The 21,551-nt window shown below is 36.6% G+C and overlaps 1 protein-coding gene across 1 annotated transcript; it reads left to right on the top strand.

Annotated features, from left to right (window-relative positions):
* Window positions 1-1,752: 1,752 nt before the first annotated feature.
* LOC306814537 (uncharacterized protein) lies at window positions 1,753-21,173 on the top strand. Its single transcript, XM_079330671.1, has 6 exons — window positions 1,753-2,118; window positions 5,108-6,726; window positions 7,158-7,280; window positions 10,839-10,927; window positions 12,457-12,549; window positions 19,225-21,173. Exons 2-6 carry the CDS (start codon window positions 6,531-6,533, stop codon window positions 19,411-19,413), a joined length of 690 nt encoding a protein of 229 aa, XP_079186797.1. The 5' UTR covers window positions 1,753-2,118; window positions 5,108-6,530; the 3' UTR covers window positions 19,414-21,173.
* Window positions 21,174-21,551: the final 378 nt, after the last annotated feature.

The raw sequence follows: 21,551 nt of genomic DNA, 5'->3' as shown, positions 1-21,551 counted from the left end.
GCCTGATTTGGGGTAATCTTCCTGATCACTCTTAGAGGCAGCTCCTTCATTCCTTATTAAATGTGACCTCTTCTGCTTCCAGTATTTCTCCTTGCAAACAGAGGCAGATAATACTGGCACAGGTTGGTTCTCTGGTTCTGCCATGGACTCTGTCACTTTGCTCTCAGTCCCAGAGACCTTCCCTCCCTGTGACAGGAACTGAGCTCTGTTGAACAGGGCTCAGTCAGCCTGGGCCAGGCTCCAGCACATTGCAGTGATTTGTGTCTCTCTGGAATTATCTGGTGACAGCTCATATTTTCCAAATATTTTAATAATTTTTTCTGGATTCTGCACTTCTTCAGAGGTGAAGTTCTAAAACACTGGAAGGTGCTCACTGTCCTACGCATTTCCCCATCCGATCCCAACACTCTCTGGTACTGATAAGTATCCACAGCCTTAGGGCATATCCCTGGGCAATGCTTTTACCTAGTTGTGTAACTTTATGTAAGACCTGAGACACACTAACGAAGGTGCTAGTTTGGACATGCATGGGATACTTTCCAAGAATGTTGTAACTCAGCTGGAGGAGAAGGGAATGGTGGCAGAGGGTCGTTCCCATGGATGGGCCCTTGGAGGTGTAGTTAGGTGTCAATCCCAACAGGTGGCTCCAGCTGTGCGGGCACACTGCCTCAGTCCTGCCAACAGGCATCTTACCGTATCAAAAACCCATGCTGTGAAGCACAGCAACATCATAACCTTCACCCAGAGCTGAGGAAAGACACAACGGGGGACACGCACAGCTATGGCGATGTTACATAATGCAACTCTGAGAATGCAAAACAACGTGATCAAATGAACCAACATTGTGGCCAGCAGCTATTCAACCAATGCAACTAATTGCTTATAACAAATTTGTTTTAACGTGTCAAAACAGTACTTATCTTAATCCTTCACACCTCGTAGGTTGGGTGCCAAAACGGACTGTTGTGGTTTAACCCAGCAGGCAGCATAACACCACAGGAACCACTTGCTCACTTCCCCGTCAACACCTCAGGACAGGGCGAGAGAACTGGGGGGAAAAGCCATAAAATTCACCCTTTAAGATAAAGACACCTCAATAAGCCAGAAACAGGAGGGGAAACAAAACCAACTATCATTAAAAAATTTGTATATATAAAGCAAGTAATGCACAATGCAGCTGCTAGCCACCTGCTAGCTGATATTCAGCCAGTTCCCAAGCAGTAGCCCCCAGCCAGCTTTATCTCTAGTTGATACTACTGACCTCTACACTATATAGCACAGAACATCCTTTCAGTCAGTCACAGCTATGTCACCTGTGTCTCCTCTCAGCTACTTGTGTCTCCCAGCTTCCTTACTAGTGCAAGGAAAATGCAAGGCTTGCTAATTAAAAAAAGTTAGACAGTGTGAATAGGGAGCACTTACCAATAGGTGTGTGAAGAGTTAGAAATGTAAACAGGTAGATAGATAAGACCAACTGAACATACTAAATTTGATGATGAAAACTTATATATTACCAGGGCTTTGTAGCAGAGAAATGTATCATATCCGCTTTTACCAGTTCACTCATGTCAGAAGCAGTCCAAGTACTCCCATTGATGCAATACAGGCAAAGCCCATTTGATAGCTGGGTAAATGTTTAAGCAGTAAGCTTGTTTTCAGGTCCCTGGAACAGAGGCTACACTCCTACTTCTAATATGTATATATTACTATAAACCCAGCGCCTGCACATGACTCAGCTCTGGAAGAATGGCAGATAACAAGAACAATATTAGCGACATAAAATATAGGAATAGAATACATAAAACTAGCAGCTAAAAATTTGCATGCAGATTGAGGCAGAAAAGCTTCAGTGGTATCTTACAGAAACAGACATTTAAATGTTTATTCCTGCGGCTTCCAACCCTCTTGTAATTTCAGGAGTAGTTAGAATCATTGGAATGCTGATATAAATGAGAGTATGTGAAGATCTAGAAGATTAAGTCTACGTCAGACTTTTGTTTTATTCAGAGGTTTGGCTTCCTGCCCTCTGTTCAGGCAATAAATTGGCTGTAACAGAGCTGATTCTAGCATTCTGTTCAGTAGAAGTATCCCAGCAGAGACAAAAACACACAAAATAAGGTAAGCAAGAATGGTAGATTACAGCAAGGTTAAATGATTTAAGATTATATTATCAGACTGTTTGTTGAGATTCTTTGAAATAGCAATTTTTTTTCAGTTGACTTTAGAGTTTTCTTAAGAAGTCTTCCTTCATCTAGCTTATGTACATTGTTGTGTGTTCCTAGTTTAGATGATAGATTTTGTAAAGTCTGATTTGAAAGAGACTACAACCTCATTTTTAGTAGCTATAGGATGCCAACAATTCTTTTTAATCCACTGTTAAAGTGGAATAAACTTGAAGGAATTACCATGTTTGCTAGCAGGACAGCTGCAACCCAATATACCCTGACCCTACAAGGATCTCAGACTTATCTTGCTATGAATTTATCAACACAGTATGAGATAATATTTGGAACATACCACAGTATTAATGAACTCCAAAATTCTAAATGTTGTTTTCATGTAGTGAATTTGATTTAGTTTAATTTTATGATCATGTGTGTCTTGACGTTAAATGAAAGAGGGAATGATGGCTAAGAGCAAACAAGATCACAGTGGGAGTAAGAGAGGCTATATAACAGATTTTCTTTGCTGTCTTCATATCAGTAAATTCATATAATCTATGTAGTAGGAAAAAAAAAAAGAATTTCCTCTGTTTTTAGTGTGATCTTGTTGTCATAGGCCACAAATACACTCATTAGTTTGTTAGGAGTAGTTAGACTGCTGTTAGTTTCAGCAGTTTAAAGAGCTTTAATTTTCTTATACATAGTTTAGATGCAAATAGAAACAAATCAGATACAAGTTTCCAGAACAGGGGTTGATAGGTCTGCAGCCAGGAACAATATCCAAGCCTTCCTAGACCTCTCCAATGTGTACCTTATAGAAGAGAGAACTGATGAAACGGGTATGAAAGACATTAAGATAAAGAAATCAAAGTAGGGAGATATACACAACATAAAAACCTATAAGAAAAATGCAAAATGTGGGTATAGGTTACATGCATACAAGAACATGTAATGACATGAAAGATTTCTTGAAATGGGAGTATTTATATGTCACTCAGCCTTAAGGAATAGATGAGGTAATTCAAGGTATAAAAACTTGTTTTGTTTATTGTAGGGAACTTTAATTGTTATGGGGGACAATTAATTGGCTTCTGGAGAACCAACAGAGTTAAAGTTCTACCACAGACTTTTCTATTTTCTACTTGTTTAAACAAGACAAAATAATCAAACTTTCATGAAGTCCTTCATAACATCAAGGTTACCTGTCCATCATTCATCATAGAAAGCTTCTTAATAATTTATCCATTTCCTAAATATGATTCTGAAAATGTCTTTGAGCTGGCCTGCCCTCTTCAGGAATTCTTCAGAGTCCTGGCTTGTGAACATTCTCTTTTCCTTATTGTTGTAAGTGTAAGTAATGCAGCTGCAAGGCTGTGAACATAGATCAAAATAGGGAACTGGGATATTCAGAATTTCTGGTCGAGAGCAGCCAAATTAGAATCACATTTGTTTTCAGTAGGAAACCTGAGTAAGTGATTATCTGGTTTTGAGCCTCATAGAGTAGCAAAGTCTTAATATTTTGTTAATGAGCACCTGGAGACTTGCATCTCTCAAGTTCCACAGTGTGGTATTACTGTCCATACATACCACAGAGCCCAGTTCAGGTGGAAGTTTCCAGAGATCAGTGTCCTAGTGAAAAAACACAAAGAATGCTTTCCTTTGTTTAGAATGCTCTGTGATAAAGCAGTTTCAGCAAAATTAGGAAGACCCAGCCTTTTCTTTCTGCCTCTGACTGCAAGTTATCACTCATTATATAAACCCTATATGAATCCATACAGTAAGTATTGCAATAATCACTTTTCAGTGATCTAACTGAATGTTGTTATAACGAGAGTTGCAGAGAGTGAATAAGACCCTTAGTTATCCCTTTTAGTCTAGTAACAAGAAAATTGACAGGGATAGAATTCTTTCATTTCATGCAAAATTTAATATGAAGCTTTACATAGGGAAGTGAACCAAAGCAGAAAACAGAGGTGCCCTTTGGTGCACTTCTTTCCTTTGGTGAATTTACAAGCCATTGCACTTGTGTCAGAGTCATAATCTCTCTGGTCTGACAGATATTTAGTTATTCTGTGCAAAGCATCATGGGGCTAAAAGAGTACCCATCTTCACTTGTTTCATTCACCAGGATACCAGAAAGAATTGAAACTCATTTTTTTCTTTGGTCTGCACTTGCTATAAACAGGTGACTTTAGAAGAGCATGTAGACTTCAAAATTTCAGTTTCCTTTTTTTTAAACTGAAGTAAGGTCCTCAGCTTCTCTGAAATGCAGTGATTTAACTTGCAATTTCAGGATACTTTACTAGCTACCTGAATTTTTTCACCATCAACATGGTTCACTTTCTTAGACATCAACTTCTCCTTCAGGTATCTATCCTAACTGATATTCCTTAATAATTCTAATATATTTCTCAAATTTCCAAATTCCTGTCCTCATTTCTAAGGCAAGACTTCCTGAACCTTGTTTTAAGATTGCAGTATACCTGCATATACCTCGGAGAGGCAGATTATGGTGTTTTGAAGTTAGCACCATTTTCAATCACTTATGAACAATTATCTTAGACCATGTTCACAAAATGAATGTGATTTTCCAGTTCAGTTAGCAAAATAAAGCTTTCTTCCTATGATTGACAAACATATACTGAAGCCACAAACACTGCTTATATCTTATCTAAGGGATAATCTCTCAAAATATATTCCTTCAACACAACTCTGTTATCCATGTTAGTGTGCATCTTAATGGAAGTTTAGATAGTTAACTCATTTGCTTTCACTGGAAACATGCTGGTTTTGCTTTGCAAGATGTAGGCTTAGGCCATACAAGCAGCCAAACATTTATGGAATTTATCTACTTCCATTAACTCTTAATTATCAAAATTGTTTTTGAAAACTTGTTTCTCAATGGAAACACAAAATCTTGTGACAAATTCTAATTCCTACTTTAGGACTCAAGGAAGAAGTCAACTGAGATCATCCTCATCAGTATTTCTTCAGTGACTCTACAATGATCCTCCGCTCAGGCCGTAAAAAGCCCTATCAAATACCTCGCCGTAGAAGGCAGCCTGTGAAGAAGCAATTTCTGATTGCAAATAGGAGAACAGATCTTAGAAAGACAGGTAACTCTTACCTGAGTGGCAGGTATGTTTGTAATCTTGAAAAGAATATTCCAATCCAAGGCAAAATCCAACGAAATTAACCATGTGGAACAGCTTTTCCATAATGCTGTCAAAAATAAAAATATTTGGTGAAAAATAGACCCCAAAAGCTACTTTTAAAATAACTAGAAGAGAAACATTCCTTAAAATACTGACATTACTGACATTTTCACACCACCATGTTCATACCAGTAATTCCTAATGTACAGATGTACCTCCCTGGAAAAGACTGAATGATAAAAGCAGACCTGCCAACCATTTTAGTTTGGGCACTGTACTTGTTCTTGCAATTCTATTATAAGTAGAAACCTTACACTGTATCTACTTCAATATAGAATTTTTAAAAGACTTGCTTTATTGATTATTGTGGTTGTACTGTTGCTTTTTAGAATAGCCCATCTTTTTTTTCCTGGAAGCCTAATTGCCAGCTGCCTTTGAAGATAAAACCTTTGTCCAACCACAACTGAGCTATGCATATGATCAAAGGTCCAACACAGAACCTGTCACCTCTGGAGGGTGTCACTCAGGCTGTCAGAATGTGCATAATCCTTCTCTTTCATTGTATGTGCAGAACTGCTCAGCCTAAACAGGGTGGAAAGAAAGCTTCTTGTAAACAATGCATTTTTTTTCAATATATTTGCCAAAATACAGATATTTCAGAGGAGGTATCTCATTATAAAAGAAGTAACAAAGTTTTCAGTGAAGTCAAGCATTCCTAAAACATTATGCCACTGCTGATGCTTTCTGTGTATCCTGTTGTTTAGCTTGACTAATTATTCTGGGAAATACAGGATTTTTTATTTTGCAGCATACCCTGGAGGTCTGTGTGTTCTCTGAAGTGTCTTAACTGCATTTGAAAGTATCAAATCTCTTCCAGTGAAACAATATTCAGCTGAACATAATCCAAACTGTGCCTTATAATATTATTCTGGAGGTGTCTGATATCCAAGTGTCTGGGCATACGTCCTTCATATATCCAGAACAACAAAGCCGTAGTCAGGAATTAAAGGGAACAATTTCTCTCCTGGAAGCTTTTAGTTAGAAAGACATGGTTTTTTGTTGTTTTTTTTTTAATTTTCAGTATGAGATATCTGGCCCCCAAACTAGATGCTACTATTCTAGTTAGCTATAAGCACTCTAACCAAAAATCCTGTTTATACCCAGATCCAATATTCAAAATGCAAAACTGGATGAAACAGGCAAGTACTTACCTATGAAATACAGAAAACTAGTCTATAAACAGTATACTGCAGAGCAACACCCCTACTTTATCTCCTCTTTTCTTCATAATGAAACTTACAACTTTATTTTTCACATCTCTCCATTCAAAAACTTCTGTGAACAAGCTTGTTTTGGCTCAGACTTCCCACAGAGCTCCATTGGCAACTCTGAATCTGCTCATTCATCACGTAACTGCAAATGTGGATCACATTCAAGTTCGTCCTGTCCTCGTTAGTCATTAGTCTTTTCCAACACAGCTATCTGCATGCTGTCTACCATCCCTCTTTCCTACACTATTCCTCAGGGTCTTGAGTTGGAAGCTATTTTGTCAAACTCAAGTTTTCACATGTTGTCTTTCTGAAAGGTTGAGATACATTCTTCCTGCTTTCTGACATAACCTTCTAAGCAAAAAAATATTTATTTTCCTTCTTCATACCAGCCCTCAAAACAGCTGCTTAAACCCACTGGTAACTTCTAGTTGGCTATATTGCTCGTAGTTCAAATATACATAGATAATCAAGTAAAGACTGTTTTAAAAATGCACTTGATCTTTTTCTAATGGAATGTTGTGATTTCACTGTTGATAGTAAAATCAATTATAATTAATTTTTTTTATTAGTGTTTAGCCTGCGAGAAACAGTGAAATGTTATATACTAACTGAAGACTCAAAAACAGTGCATTTTGATATAGATGAAGATGGTCATCATGAAATATGTACGAAGGATTCACAATCCTATGAAGGTAGTATTCTTTATGTAACAAAACTCATCAACTGCATGTTTAGTGCTCAGGACATTTTCAAATGTACTATTGAGTGTCTTGTGTCCCTGGGCCCCTGAGTCCATGAAAGGCATTGAGGTGCTGGAGCATGTCCAGAGAGGGGCAGTGGAGCTGGGGAAGGCTCTGGAGCACAAGCCCTATGAGGAGCAGCTGAGGGAGCTGGGGGTGTTTAGCTTGGAGGAAAAGAGGCTCAGGAGGGACCTTATCACTGTCTACACCTGCCTGACAAGAGGGTGTATCCAGGTGGGGATCACTCTCTTCTCCTAGGTAACAAGAATCAGGATGAGGGGAAATAGCCACAGGTTGTGCCATGGGACCTTTGGATTAAATATTGGGTAAAATTTCTCTGCTGAAAATGGTGCCAAGCTTCAGAACAGACTGCCCAGGGAAGTGTTTGTGCCTCCACCCCTGTTGGGATTTAGGTGTTTGGTGATGACCGGAAATAAGATGTACTTGGCAGTGTCAGATTATGGTGATATTCAATGATAATGGTCTTTTCCAATTTAAATGATTCTATGATCCTCTGTAGACCTAATAATATATTGAATCTGTATGAATATTGATAATGATTCAAGAAAACTTTTAACCTGATTTAGAGTAGGCATATTATATCTTTAAATGATAAGATTATATTGTTCACACTCATTTGAATTAGGAGGAAATCTAGACATTTAGCTCTAAAGAGAGAGAAAGGAAAGGTGACACTCAAGAACAAATGCAAAACAGAGAGAAAAGAGCATATTTTGGAATTTGTGGGGTTATTTTAATTTTCAGTGGACTCTTCTGTCTCAAATGGAGCTTCTGTATTTGACACCAAAGATGTTGTCATAACTATAATCATGCAAAGGCTTGTTAGAGGATATAATTTTGGCAGAGTTAAATAATAATAAAATACAATTATTCCAGAATGATGCGATTATTCTAGAATGGTACCATTTACAGAGATGTGAAAGTAGGAAAAAAACCTCAATAAAACATATTTTAAATCAAAATTTAGGAAAATTTTGAAATCTTTATGTTAGCTATTGAATTACTAAAACTTTTATTCTATTAAATTGAGAATAATGACAGCTACACTGATATGGTACTTAAGTGTGTTTTATATATTTTTTATATCTTTTCCATGATACCTCCATCAAATTTTGAGGTCACTCAGGCAATTATTATTGTTAGTTTATGAAGAGAACCAAAACCTGTGTAGGTATATAATGGAAGCAGTTTGTGAACAGATATGTAGTCTGATAAGCCTGACGTAGAAGATAGTGATATTCCTAGAAGACAAACAAAACAAAACAAAACAAAAAACAAACAAAAAGAAATGCTATGTAATATTATTGTGCACGGAAGCACCACAGACACACATTCATGATGCAATTAAGACAACATAATATTAGGAACCAGTGGTAACTAGGATCTTTTTGTTATTTTTACCTGAAGTGGGTGATGTTTCCCCCAGGTGACTGGCTGTGTCATTCAGGCTGATGTTAGAAAAGCCATAACCCACCTACTATTATTACCTGCTGCCTTCCAATCCCATATATTTCACATTGGGGTTTTCACTTTCACTGTCATAGCATTTCAGACTACTCTTTAATAGCATACTAGGCTTTACAGCTGGTCACCAACTTCATTTCTAAGGTGCATTCTCTGTTGCAAACGATAATTAAGCCATCAATGCACTTTTTTAGGCTCAGCGTTCAGATTTCAGTGTACCTGTTCACAAGTCTAACTGTACAGAATTCCATGGTTAAATTAATGCAGAGACCCTCAAGAAAAGAAATCTGATGTCTGTTGCCATTACACATTCCTTCTCAGATTATGTTTCAAAACAATTCTTTAAATTATTTGTATTATTTTTAAATCTGAAGAATGTATCTCTCTAATTCCGCATATTTGTTCAATACCTTCTATTTTAGATATTGCATGGTTAAGTGTGTTTACAAGGAATGAAGGAGATCCTCTTGGGGGAAAACCAGGTATAATCTCTTTGTTAGGGTCTGATTTTGAAGATACATTTGAGAGTAGGAAAAGAAGGTCACAGTGATTTACACATAGACTTGACATTAGACATAACATATTGTATCATATTTTTCACTTAGCTTGGGTTACTGGACAGGTCTAAAAATAAAAGAGCCTTTTTGTGTTCTATAAGAAGAAATCTTCAAAGTTACTATATTTGTAAATTAGGTGTAGTAGCTTGGAATGAACGCAAATGTATGTAAAGGAATATATTGTATACCAACTGGAATATGCAAATTTTTGTACAAAAGTGTGGGTTCCATTGTGTGGTTCCATTGCTGGCATATGAGTTCTTAACTAGCAAAGACCTGTTTTAGCAGGAGTGGAAAACCAAAAATAAATTAATATGAAGAAAGAGGAGGCACACTTTTGGAACTTTCATACTGTACACTAAAGTAATGATTGCAAAAATCAAAGATTTATTAACTCAGGTATTACAGTGGAAGAAAAATGTACTCTAATTCCAGTCATTGAGGGCTTCTGTAACCATTGAGGACAAATACCTATCTGGTAAGATTTTCACAGAGAGAGTAGCTAATTAATTTAAAAGCCATCAGAGAATTAAAATATCTCTGATATACAATCACAGAAAGGTTCCTTACTTTCCTTGCTCTTCTCTGGCTGCCTTTTCTGTCACATCTTTTAGAGGTGATAGAGGAAGTTGGGCTGCTTTGGACTCAGACTAAACAATGTATAAGCAAGTCACAACAACCACTATAGAGGGAGGAAGATGAGGATAGTTATGATGTAAGTCATGTTGATGGATGTCCCTAGGTGTCAACTAGATGGACACCTGCATATCTCATTTGTCATCACTCTTATCTTCGAGAGAGAACACTCTTGACTTGGATAAGATACCTCTCTTGCCTGTTGATATGTCTCTTAAATGCTGCATCTGAAATTGGACAATTGCAGCTGATGCAACCTAAGATGATGTCACAAAAGATAAAAATTACAGAATTATTAGACCTACAGTCTACTATTTTATTGATTATTGATATTGTGTTATTGATATTGTCTTACTTCCTGCAGCTGAAAAATCAGTATTACCTCAAAAATTGAATTAATCTAATGCATCCATAATTATGATAGTAGAAGAATTTTGATCTAGCAACATGCAGAAAATAAAAGGGAAAAAATGGTACATTTTCCACATACACATACACATAGTCAGGTGTATACCATAAACATGTTTATTACACGTGTGTTATCTACTACTATACATGCCTTTGTAGTTCATATGACATGTAGTAATGTATAGCTGATATTTCATACATTCACCATAACAGTAAAGAAATAAATTATATATATGGCAAATTTAAAGTCTCACAGTCACAGGCTTTAAATACTTTAAACAAGAGAATGGTATCAGGATTGATTGTATTTATTTCTACTCCTGTGCTATAAATGATGTTTTCTCTTTATAGAGCATATTCAGCTGTTCTTCATTTTATAAAGTGATATTCATATTATTACAATATTCTCTTCTGTATAAAGCAGATTCTAAAAATTTGGTGATCCTCACACAGAGATCAAAGCTTAATGAATTTGTCTTGCTGTGCAAGGGTAAGAAGCAACTCTCTCTGAAGGTAAGAAGTTGTTTATTTTCTCTATAAATTGTGTGTGCTCTCTCTTACAATAAGAAAATTTCCCACGCAGGCCTTTTTCAAATTCACTTTACTTACCACCTTCCACATTTCATAACTTCTGAGTATGTCTCTTCATTCTTTCTTGGGATATATACAGAGAGGATTATTGCAAAAATTTTAAGGTTGGGTAGTTGACTACTGCCACTAGAAGACAGCCAGGGATGTTGGGGTCCAGTCTCTGTGGAGGAAGAGAGAGCTTCTCAGCCAGAAACTATGCAGAAAAATAAGCGGGGAGTAAAAAGCAGGAACCTTGCCTTGGAAAGAAATGAGTTTAAGATGGAAATTGCTTTCTTCCCATGAACACACATCACAAGATAAGGAATGTGATGAAAAGAAAACACAGCTGAACATCCCGTTATAAACATTTACCATCTGGTGTCTAAACATTCACATTTTCTCCAGTCTTGTGAAGATTTATTTCTGATAGAAAGAGAAGGCAAGGCAAGTCTTCTCCAGTGAGGGATTATAACCATTGCTAAAATCTGTCTGAGGAAGAATGCTGTGTTGCAATTTACCGTACAAAACAGAGTAAAGTTCCAAGAAACTCTGTTTACACAGGTATGTTGAGATAAAGAATAACACTTCAACTAATGGCAGCCATGCATGATGGTGTGAAACACCAAATGTTTCCTCAAAAAGTCCCAGATGTTTTTCATTTGTTTTTAACTCATAAATGACTCTCCATAAAATATATTTCCTGAATTTTTCTAGGGAAATGTGTGTTGTAAGATACATAAATTATATTTATACACTATTACTCACAGAAAGGGATTTTCCTTTCTGTCCCTGAAACAGCATCTGTTTTAAGAGGAATATTCTGGTTCAGAAGTTGCCTTTGAAAAAATGAATCATTTGGAGAGTGTTTCACCAAATCAGGAAAAGAACTGAATGTTGAGCCTTAATGGATTTTAGTTTCCAATGAATTATTTCAAAATTCCAGATCATACCAGATTGTTTCTTGACATAGTCGAAAGCAGCTCTTATCTGTAGATGAAGTAAGACATAGTTAGCGTCCACCAAATATGTAAAAACCTTGGAAAGATCACATACCTTTCTTTTTCCACCACAATACAAATAATTTCCTTAATCTCAACAGGGATTCTGGTTTGGAACAGGACAAGGCTTCTTATCTAGAATGGTTTTGGTGTCCTGGTACAGTGGTTAAATCAGGGCTGCATTTCCAAATAGAACGTGCGCATTACACATTTGAAGGACTGGCTTGAGTACTTGTATTTAATCCAATTCATTTCACATTGCAAATGGTAAAGGAGGAATATATTAACAGAAATCTTTCAAGAATTTATCAATTTATAAATTTTTGGTTACTTGAAGATAGTAATTAATGAACTTCTAAAAATACAGTTTTCTTTAGAATTAATGCCATATGTGATGGGTTTAAAAAGCCAAGTATGAAGAAAAAATTTGCAAATTATATTATAAAATAACAAATCTGTGTATTGTAAACACAGGTCTTAAAACCATCCTGTTCAGAGCCAGATCATCCTTCAGTGGGGAGATGCAATATGAAAACATGCAGCCATGAAGATCCTGACTTTAAACAGGTATACAATCATGATGAAGAAACAAAAACCCACATGTGAGACTGTGTATGCAAATACAGGTGTCCAAAAAGGACAGCTAAATTTATCCTGTTACTCATTAGGTGAAAAATTACCTACTTTTCTTTCAAGTGATTTTTTGTATTTTTCTCAGAAAAAGAAAAATAAGAAATTTTCCCCTGACTTGTATTTATGAAAGATGCAAAGTAGATTTTATCTGGTACAAATTCTTAGGCAAGATGGGGAAAATCTAGATGAGTATATTAGCAGATCTAGAAAAACCATATTACAAAAATTATTATATTTTAAAAATTAATAATCCATCCATAATAAAATTTTGGGAAGTAATAAAACCTTGTCATATTTTCAGACTGAATAATCATCAGATGATTATAAATCAGGAGTAATGCATTGTGGACAGAAATTCAGATAGCTAGGTGGTTTCTTAACATGTTTTTGTGACAGAAGCTTGGTTTTGTGATCACTTCTCTATGCAGAAATGATAAAACATAGTAGGCACATGAAGGAAATTGCTCTTTGGGATATCTAAGCTTTAGGATAATATACATTATAACCTAGAGAAATGCAAAACTAAGGTGATGTAACTAACAATAATTTTTATTAGAATTGTAGCCCTGTGGGTTTCCTATTCAACTGAAATGACAATCTTTCCAATTTCAATATGCAAAATTAGAGCTATCTGGACCCAGATAGTTTCAGAACTTCTTAATAAAGACTATGAAACCCTGAAAACCTGAAATTCCCATCCTAAAATTTCTAAAATGCTAACCTTTCTCCTAAGTCAGAAATTTTGAATTAACAATTCTGGTAAATTGAAGTGTATCTGAGATGGTTTTCAATACTACTACTAATTATATAACAAATCTCCTGCATTCTGGGCCTGGAAAATCTAAGTGGATCCTTCAGTTTAAGTTCTGCTGAGTTACTCATCTGCCCCTAGTATTCCTTGGCTCCACACAGAAGGAGAAAACTTAGGAAATTTTTAATGCAACTTTTGGTCCCCTCCTTGTATGCTGTAAATGATCACAGTCATATTGAATCTTGCAAATTATATTTAATACACTTTTAAAAAATTTAATATACTTTTTAAAACATAAAAATACATCCCTTTTCTGTGGAGCTTCACAAAGACTTAAGAGTCTTTATGCCTGCAACTTTTAGGGAGACATCTGGAAAAAGCTGTAACAATTGCCTGTAGAAACCTATGTATCTCTTTGGGGTTTTAAACAAAGTTAAAATGAAAAATTCTTTCTGGTAACCCACTCATTACTTAACAAGACTTAACGGATCGTGATCTGCACATGAGATTTCTTGCTGGTAGCCTGAAGTAGAAGAAAAAATATTACCCATTTGGAGAGAGAATAGGAGAAATCAGAAACCTCCCCTTGAACCACATCCAGTTGGGCTAAGAGGCAAAATCATAGGCAACTCTGAATCATAAGATTCTTAATCAACTTTCTGAAATGAGTGTACTGATCAGTAAATAATTTCTAGTGCGATGAATAATGCCTGCATTGTCCTTAGGATGAGAAAGTGTGGGAGTGAGATGAAGAAATACTTCTTATGGAAAATTACAAAGCTATGCGGGGCTGCAATGTGATATTTAATCTGCTAGCTTTGAATAGTAGATCTTAATGACAGGCACTTTTCTTTTTTTCCGTTTGAAGACTGCCAGTAGAATAAGCAGAAACATGAGAATCTGTGGACCCTATTGTTATACCAGGAAGAGCTGCACATAGTGTTGTAAACATTTATTTCTGCAACGAAGGCTATCAAAATGTGGTTCACAATCAATATTAATTGAAATGTCTTTTATCAAATTTAATAAAAAATATTAGTTAGGTTGTAATAGCAATAAAATATTTTTTTAAATTACAGCAAGTACTAGTTATCAATAACATCTGATTCTGACTGGGGATTAAGTCAGGAAGGCAACACGGGTGACAACCAGTTTACTCAGGAGCATTTACTTATAATTGTGATTATTTTAACTCTGTATTAGAGCATGCTTATCTTAATTAATAATATCATAGAAGAAAATGCAGTTAACCACACAACAGAACAACCTCAGAGCTACTGAACAGTATTTCCCTTTAGATTGTCCTCTTAAAAGGTTTTCCCAGTTTCCCTACCCTTTGCACATAATTCTCCTAGTAGGTAAGACAGCTCTCATTCCACTGTTTGCATTAATTATGTGTAAATTTTTACTGTTTCTCTTCTTTACTCTTCCAGAAGCATGGGAATTAGTGGGCATATAATGGTTATCAAAGAAATATGCATCCTCTTCAGTACATATCTGTAGTATTTCACTTTGGCGCAACCTCTGTCCTGGTTCAACTACAGTATTTTACTATTCTTGACCCATTACTACTCTCAGACTTCTGCAGATGCATTGTTTACCCTCTCAGCTTTTCTTCTGTACTAGTAGCACTCAATTTTCCCTCAATTTCAAATCTTTACAAGTTAACACATTTGCTTAAAAGACTAGTAAAAGACAGAATTCAACCATTTCAGTTGCTGGATCTGGCTGCTTCTCTTTGAACTGTTGTTCCTTGCTGGATAATGCAAGGTTATTAGGTGATTGTATCTGGACAGCATTTCACAAAGTTTTGGCTGAAATACTCCAGCCTGTGTGGACTGGGACCTGAAGGGCTGCAGCTGTAAAAATTCTATTAAGAGCTGTTTTTTTCCCATGGAACTCTCTATTTTACTGAGTAGTTTAAAGAAGACAAATAAGACAGAGATTGTACCAGAGGCTATGCAGTCATGAAATACTTTATTAAGAGACTTACTCTTTACTCCCATTAAGTAGGCCAAAATAAACTCTAAACAGGTAAAATCTGACAAAGCCCACCAAGATATCTAGGTTCTCAAGTTTTAACCTTATGTAGTGACAATTCCATGTTTATGATGCTTGGCAGCCAGCTTGGACAGGCCTTTTTGGCACCCAGCATGCATCTTGAAGTTTTGGAGTTTTTTCTCCTAAAGTTGATTCATCTTTTGAAAAATTAAGGAGCAAGCAAGCCTCACTCACCCTTCAGTAGTCACCTATGGCCAGTGTAGAAGTCTGATGGAGGATGAAAAAGGGCTGTTCTGGGCTGAATAAGGTTACGCCGCCATTGAGGGCTGCTCCATCCCAGATCCAACACCTTCAGTATGAATAGAATCAAAGGTGGCAGAGTGAATGCTACAGCTGGTATCGCCTAAGCAATTTTCTTTATCACTTTGGCGCAGTAATGCAGGCCAAAGTTTACTTTCAGTGGAGGGATGTTCAATACACCTGGAGCTGACTGACCCAGGGATGGAAGCACAGCCCTATCATTTGTCAGGATAGGACCAGCTAAAAATACAAAAAACAGGTAAAAATATACACTGAGGTGTGTTGCTTCAGCAGGCATCCAAGCCCCTGCCCCAGATATTCATGCAGACTCATTCCCTGCCAGTGTATGAAGGAGAGAATATGTGAGAAACGACACCTTGCTTATTAAAATCTCAAATGGTTTGTTGAACCACAACAAGGGTTCACATAAGGAAAAGGGAACAGCACTGGGTGCAGCTGCCAGAGGCACACCACCAAGCTCATAACAACCCTTATATATGCTACTGACAAGCCAGCACCCTTCTAACCTGATCCTCACATTCCTGCAGATGTCACTCTTCTCACCTAGTTCCTCCTTTGTCCCACCCCTCAGAGTCCATGCAGCTCTTCTTGCTTTGACTTTCCCAACAGCCAGTGATCAGTTTTCAACATTACAAAACTTATGACAAAACAACAGATCTTAACACAGCATCATTTAACTTTATAACATAAATTTAACATTAACATGGTGAGAGCCAACATCACACTGTCCATTTATTACAGAATAGCCAGAGCGAAAATAAGAAAACTTTTGAATTAAGAAGAAAACTCAAAAGTAAAATGTATGAAGGTCAAAAAAAACACAAGTGACACAAAAGCACTTATTCATCTCCTCCCATAAGCAGACCAATGCCCAGCCAGTCTCTGAGCAGTAGTCTTCTCAGAAGCAAACACCCATCTGCTCAACCCCATTCCCTCCATCCTTTGCACCTGGCTTTATGACTGGTCATGACATCACATGGCATAGAGTATCTGTTTGGCCTCTCTGTGACAGCTGTCCCAGCTGTATTCCCTCCCAGCCTCTTGCCCATCCCCTCCTACACACTGAGGCTGAGTGGGAAGAAAGAGAAACGTCTGTTGTTTTGCACTGCACAGCAGCAGCCAGAATTTTCACTGGTGTTTCATCAACCCTGTTTTAGCCACAAACCTAATTTGTATTGCTTTCCAAGATCTCTAACTTCTCTGATGCAATTGAGATGGCAGCTCAGCTTTACTAGTTTGTTTATCATCATTGTACAACTCACATGTCTCTCTAATCACGTGCTCATTTCCTTGCTTTATCTAAAGCAAAATGTAGATTGCAGTGTGCTCTATACTCCTTTGTGTAACACATCATAACAACACAAGATGTTCTGTTTCAGCTGGCCTTAATATCCATTCTTTTTTATCTTATAGCTTCTTCCTAGGTTAGAGTGCAGCACTTGAACCTAGCTTGGAGTAATGATTATTGTGCCATGGGCAATCTGACTTTATATAATTTTGAGTCTATTTATTTTAAAACTTAAAACTTGTACTACTCTCTCTCATCTCTTTCTGTAGTTCCCATCACTCACATGTTTTTCTTCAGCCTGTGAAGGCAGTATTTGTAGCATTTTTCTGTCATGAGCCCAGGTATTCTATTTCTAGTACACTGGGAATCACCTGTGGGACATGAATAAAGGTGTAATTTATGTCATCAAAAATTTGAAACCTAAGCTGTAAATTGGTTCTTCATTTAATGCAATGGAGAACAGATTTATCCAATTGTAACTAAAAATCAGTAGTTTTTTTCTTGGAACTTGCAAATTATTTTGACTGTTACTATAGAAACTGCTCAGGAGGAACTTTACCTGGCAGTAGTCCACCACATACTCTAGGCTTTCTCATCATCCTTTTTTACAAGTCATAATAGAAAATCACCTCTGCTGTGATTTCTTGCAAAACATTTTGTTTTTTAATAGCCTCTGCACCTCCCAGCCCTAATGGTGATTCATTATGCTTCTATTCCAAGTTCTTCTTCACAGTTCTTCACAGTCACACAATGTCATTCTCCAAATCATTTTCTTCTTACAGTTTTCTGTCTAATTTTCCATCATTTCATATGGGTACAGCAGGCATTTTTAAATTTCTGGATCTCAATCTGCTTTTGCAAGCATGCACTTTTTGCGTTACAAGATCCCACTGGGATCTCCCTTGCTCTAGCACAAATTTCTGCATTGTATATATGAATCTTTCTCCTTGCTTCTACTGATTTTCTTTCACTAAACATTTTTATTCCTTTTATGTTTATTTTTTACCATTCTGAGTCCCTAGAAGGTATTTGCTTACTAAACAGAAATTTTCTTCAACTTTCTTAATAGTCCTTTTTAAAACAAACCTTTTGGACTGAAGCTGCAGATACGCTGTTGTTACATTGACTTGATCAGGACAGAATGTTCTAGCTGCTTCCCATTATAGCTTTGCTGAAAACAGAAAGTGTATCCTCAAGTTTTCTGGAGGCACTCCGCAATAACTACGAGACATTTACTTTCCATCTCCTCTTGTCATATGGGCTTAAAGGACACATTGTTGCCTCTGTCAAAAGGTGGTTATTGCCAATGCTGTAATCTCCAGCAAACTGGTACCCTTAAATTTGCTCCCGCTTTTCCTCAAGCATTGTTCCCTTTTAGAGGTCTCCTTAAGCAGTGATAACGACCAGACTAGTCACAGAACTGTCTCATGGGCAGAATAAGAAGTGTTCAACGAGGTCACTCAAAAGGAAAGTGACGTGGATTGCACAGCCTGTGGTAGGCACTGCAGGAGTGCTGGAGACCACAGGCAGGTTCCACAGCTGCTGCCAGCTTAGGACCCTTTGGTGCCCCAAGCTTACCACTTTCTGAAGATTTCAGCCCATGCCGTTCCTGGTTTTTTGGTAACTATTTCTCCATCCTCACCCTGAGGTGCCTAGTGAACCCAAAACACACACACAGACACATGCACACACACACACATACGGAGGAGCTCTTTAGACAACAGCTATTGCTCCAGAGATGGATCTTTTTTAAAAGTGCATTGGAAACTAGAGCTATATAGAAAAGCCATAGGTAATAGAACATTTGTTTAATAGTAATATAACATTCTAATTTTAATTCAAAAGAGGCAAGAAAAACTGTGGATTGACATTTTATTGTTAGTGGCGTTGGCAGGGTAGGCTTAAGGTGAGAAAATAACTGGATGACAAGCCTAAGTTATCATAATGACACTGGGGAAACAGTGCTGGTGTTTTTGTGAAGCAAAGGAATGCCTCTATTAGTCCTGCATTACTCAGTCCTTTGAGGGATATGGATACTATTTTATTACAGTTAGCACAGAATCTATTCCAAAATAATAAGTTGTTTCCTAAGGTTTATTTAAAAATTGGTAAATTTGAGTCATTGGAGAAAAGCATAGCTAGCATAAAATATAACAAGCCAACAACATACATTAATTTTTGTTACACTTAGCATTATAGAATGGCATTAAAAATAGAATATGTTTTTTTATTTTGTGTATTTTCATAGCTGAATGAAGATAATAACTTTTTCATCATGCATTACCAAGGAGATTCAGTGCAGTTCCAATGCTATGAAGACACAAGTTACTATCTGTGTGTGAACGACGACTCACTTGATATTCGCAAGCTGGAGAACAGAGATCCCAACAAGGACAAAAATTTTTACTTCAGGGTGTCGTATTTACAGGAAAAGTAACTTGTCTACCTTTCAGGGCCTAAGTGCCCATACAGTCCTAAGAAGATGGGAGTGTTTGAGATCAACTAATTTCTGTTTGAGCAAAATTCTTACATTTTCATAATTTCTAAATTACCAATGTCCTTTATTTCTGAACATTCTATAGCAAAAGAGAAAGGCCAAATTTGAAAAACATACTAATTGATCAGTCTCTGTTTCCTACTTATGCAATTATATTTTTAAGGAAACAAAATATTCTGGTGTGGGAAAGTATACTGGGGATATTTTAAAAATGGCAAGGAACACTAAGGAACATACATGAATATGATCATAAAATGTGCCATTAGTTCTTCATGAGGTAAACATTGTACTTTTTAAAGTCTGTTTCTTATAAGCTCACCTGAATGTGGCAAGAAAACTTTTAGGAGTTTTTAAATGCATATGTGCATATCCTGACTGACTGACTTGGAGAAAGAGGTAGGAAGGGAGTCTTGAGTCTACCTGAGAAAAAGGGAAGATGCTGGAAGCTGGAAGGTGTCTCTGCTGTAGCTCTGTGTCAGCCCATACAGTCCATCGTGCAATTTCAGCATCTCTCCAGCACAGCAGCTCTCTAAGAAAACGTACACGGAGCATCAGATGTGGAATATGCAGGCAGAAGGAGGGAGACACATTGAACTGATGCGCCGGAACAGATGTCTGCAAACACAGCAGAAAATTGCTCCACTTCTGAGTCATAGAGGAAAATGCAATCACATGCTCAATTGCAAAGCAGAGTGCAGAACAACATCAGAAAAATAATAATGTTCAAAATTACTAAACAAAATAAACACTAGGTGTTTATGTGGGGTACACTGGAGGAGACATAAGAGTACCTACCCTTGAGCAGCAGGGTCTTTCAGTGTCAAATGGAAATGTTGACAGTTAAATGTCCATAAACCATACCCTGCAAAGAAAACCTGTTTGAAATACATGAGAAAACAACCTGAAAATTATCAGGATCACTAGGTGTTAAAGATCTGGTTCTTCATTGCTGTACATAGAATTCCACTCTGATTTAGTGGCAATTTTCTGTGATGCAAGTAATTAGAGATCATGTGTGTATAAATGATAGACACAATGCACCAATGCCAAGGGACTGCTGCCTACAAGATAAGACAACACTTGCAAGAGTAGTCCTGTGTAAATATAATAAACAATGCACTTCTGAAATAGGAATCCTATCATCAGTCAGTCGATCACACCAATGCACAGTGCAAGAAGGCAATTTTCTGCTGTAACTAAATTCCAAAGATATGTGAGACCTTAAAAGCTTTCATGGCTTGCTTGTCACATACTTCAAATAGTGAGAATCTTTATGTTGGTTAAAATGCTCATTGAAGAGAGCTTTTTAGTATATAATACTAAACTTCTGGACTAGCCAAAAGTTCAATAAATTTAGCGTGAAGAAAAAACTGCAAAACTCTAGATATTAATTTCAGCATTTATTACACTAGAATCAATTTATTTCAGCACTACTTAAGATGTTGCACTAGAAATAGATTGTCATGTAGTAAGTACATTAATTTCACTATCTGATACACTAACACTTCATACATTTATTATTGGTAATGTAACCACCTCACTAAATAATAGAATGGGCTAGATGGCAAGTTGATGAAAAGACGACAAGTCACCATAGAGCTTGTGCAAAGCATATTAATTAAATCAGCATTGCTGATATCACCACAAAAGTTACATTTACCTCAATTAAATTTTAATCTTTTTATATTTAAACTGAAATTGTGGTTATATGCAGAATTTCGTTCTTTTACCGTCTTGTATTTTTTTAAAAATTCAAGGGAAAATAAACCCTTATGGAAAATAGCAGCAATAATTTTGCAAAATTTCACATTTGATATATGAGATAGTAATATCATTTGACTTTTTTCTCATAAAACACAGTAATATCACACTACTTTGTAACTCTAAATGCACATAGTAAAGCAAGCTCAAAAGTTCCTGTCTTAATCTTTGCTGGAGTCTTATTTTGATCAAAAAATCTCTTCAAACTGACATTTTCCAATTCCCTATAATCTAAGTGTCTTGTGATCAGCAGACAAGTTCTTATTATGTGAGGTGTAAATCATACAGAAATTTTATTTTAAAATAGAAAATTAAGG

Source organism: Erithacus rubecula, assembly GCF_903797595.1.
Source record: "Erithacus rubecula genome assembly, chromosome: Z".
NCBI classification, from domain to species: Eukaryota; Metazoa; Chordata; class Aves; order Passeriformes; family Muscicapidae; genus Erithacus; species Erithacus rubecula.
This window is presented reverse-complemented; position numbering and strand designations above follow the sequence as displayed.

Bases quoted from the DNA above. Each gene is read 5' to 3' on its own strand.
- LOC306814537 (XM_079330671.1), top strand. From the start codon at position 6,531: ATGAAATACAGAAAACTAGTCTATAAACAGTATACTGCAGAGCAACAC. The intron at 6,727-7,157 runs GTAACTGCAAAT...TTTTTTTATTAG, and splicing joins TGAATCTGCTCATTCATCAC to TGTTTAGCCTGCGAGAAACA. The intron at 7,281-10,838 runs GTAGTATTCTTT...TGTATAAAGCAG, and splicing joins GGATTCACAATCCTATGAAG to ATTCTAAAAATTTGGTGATC.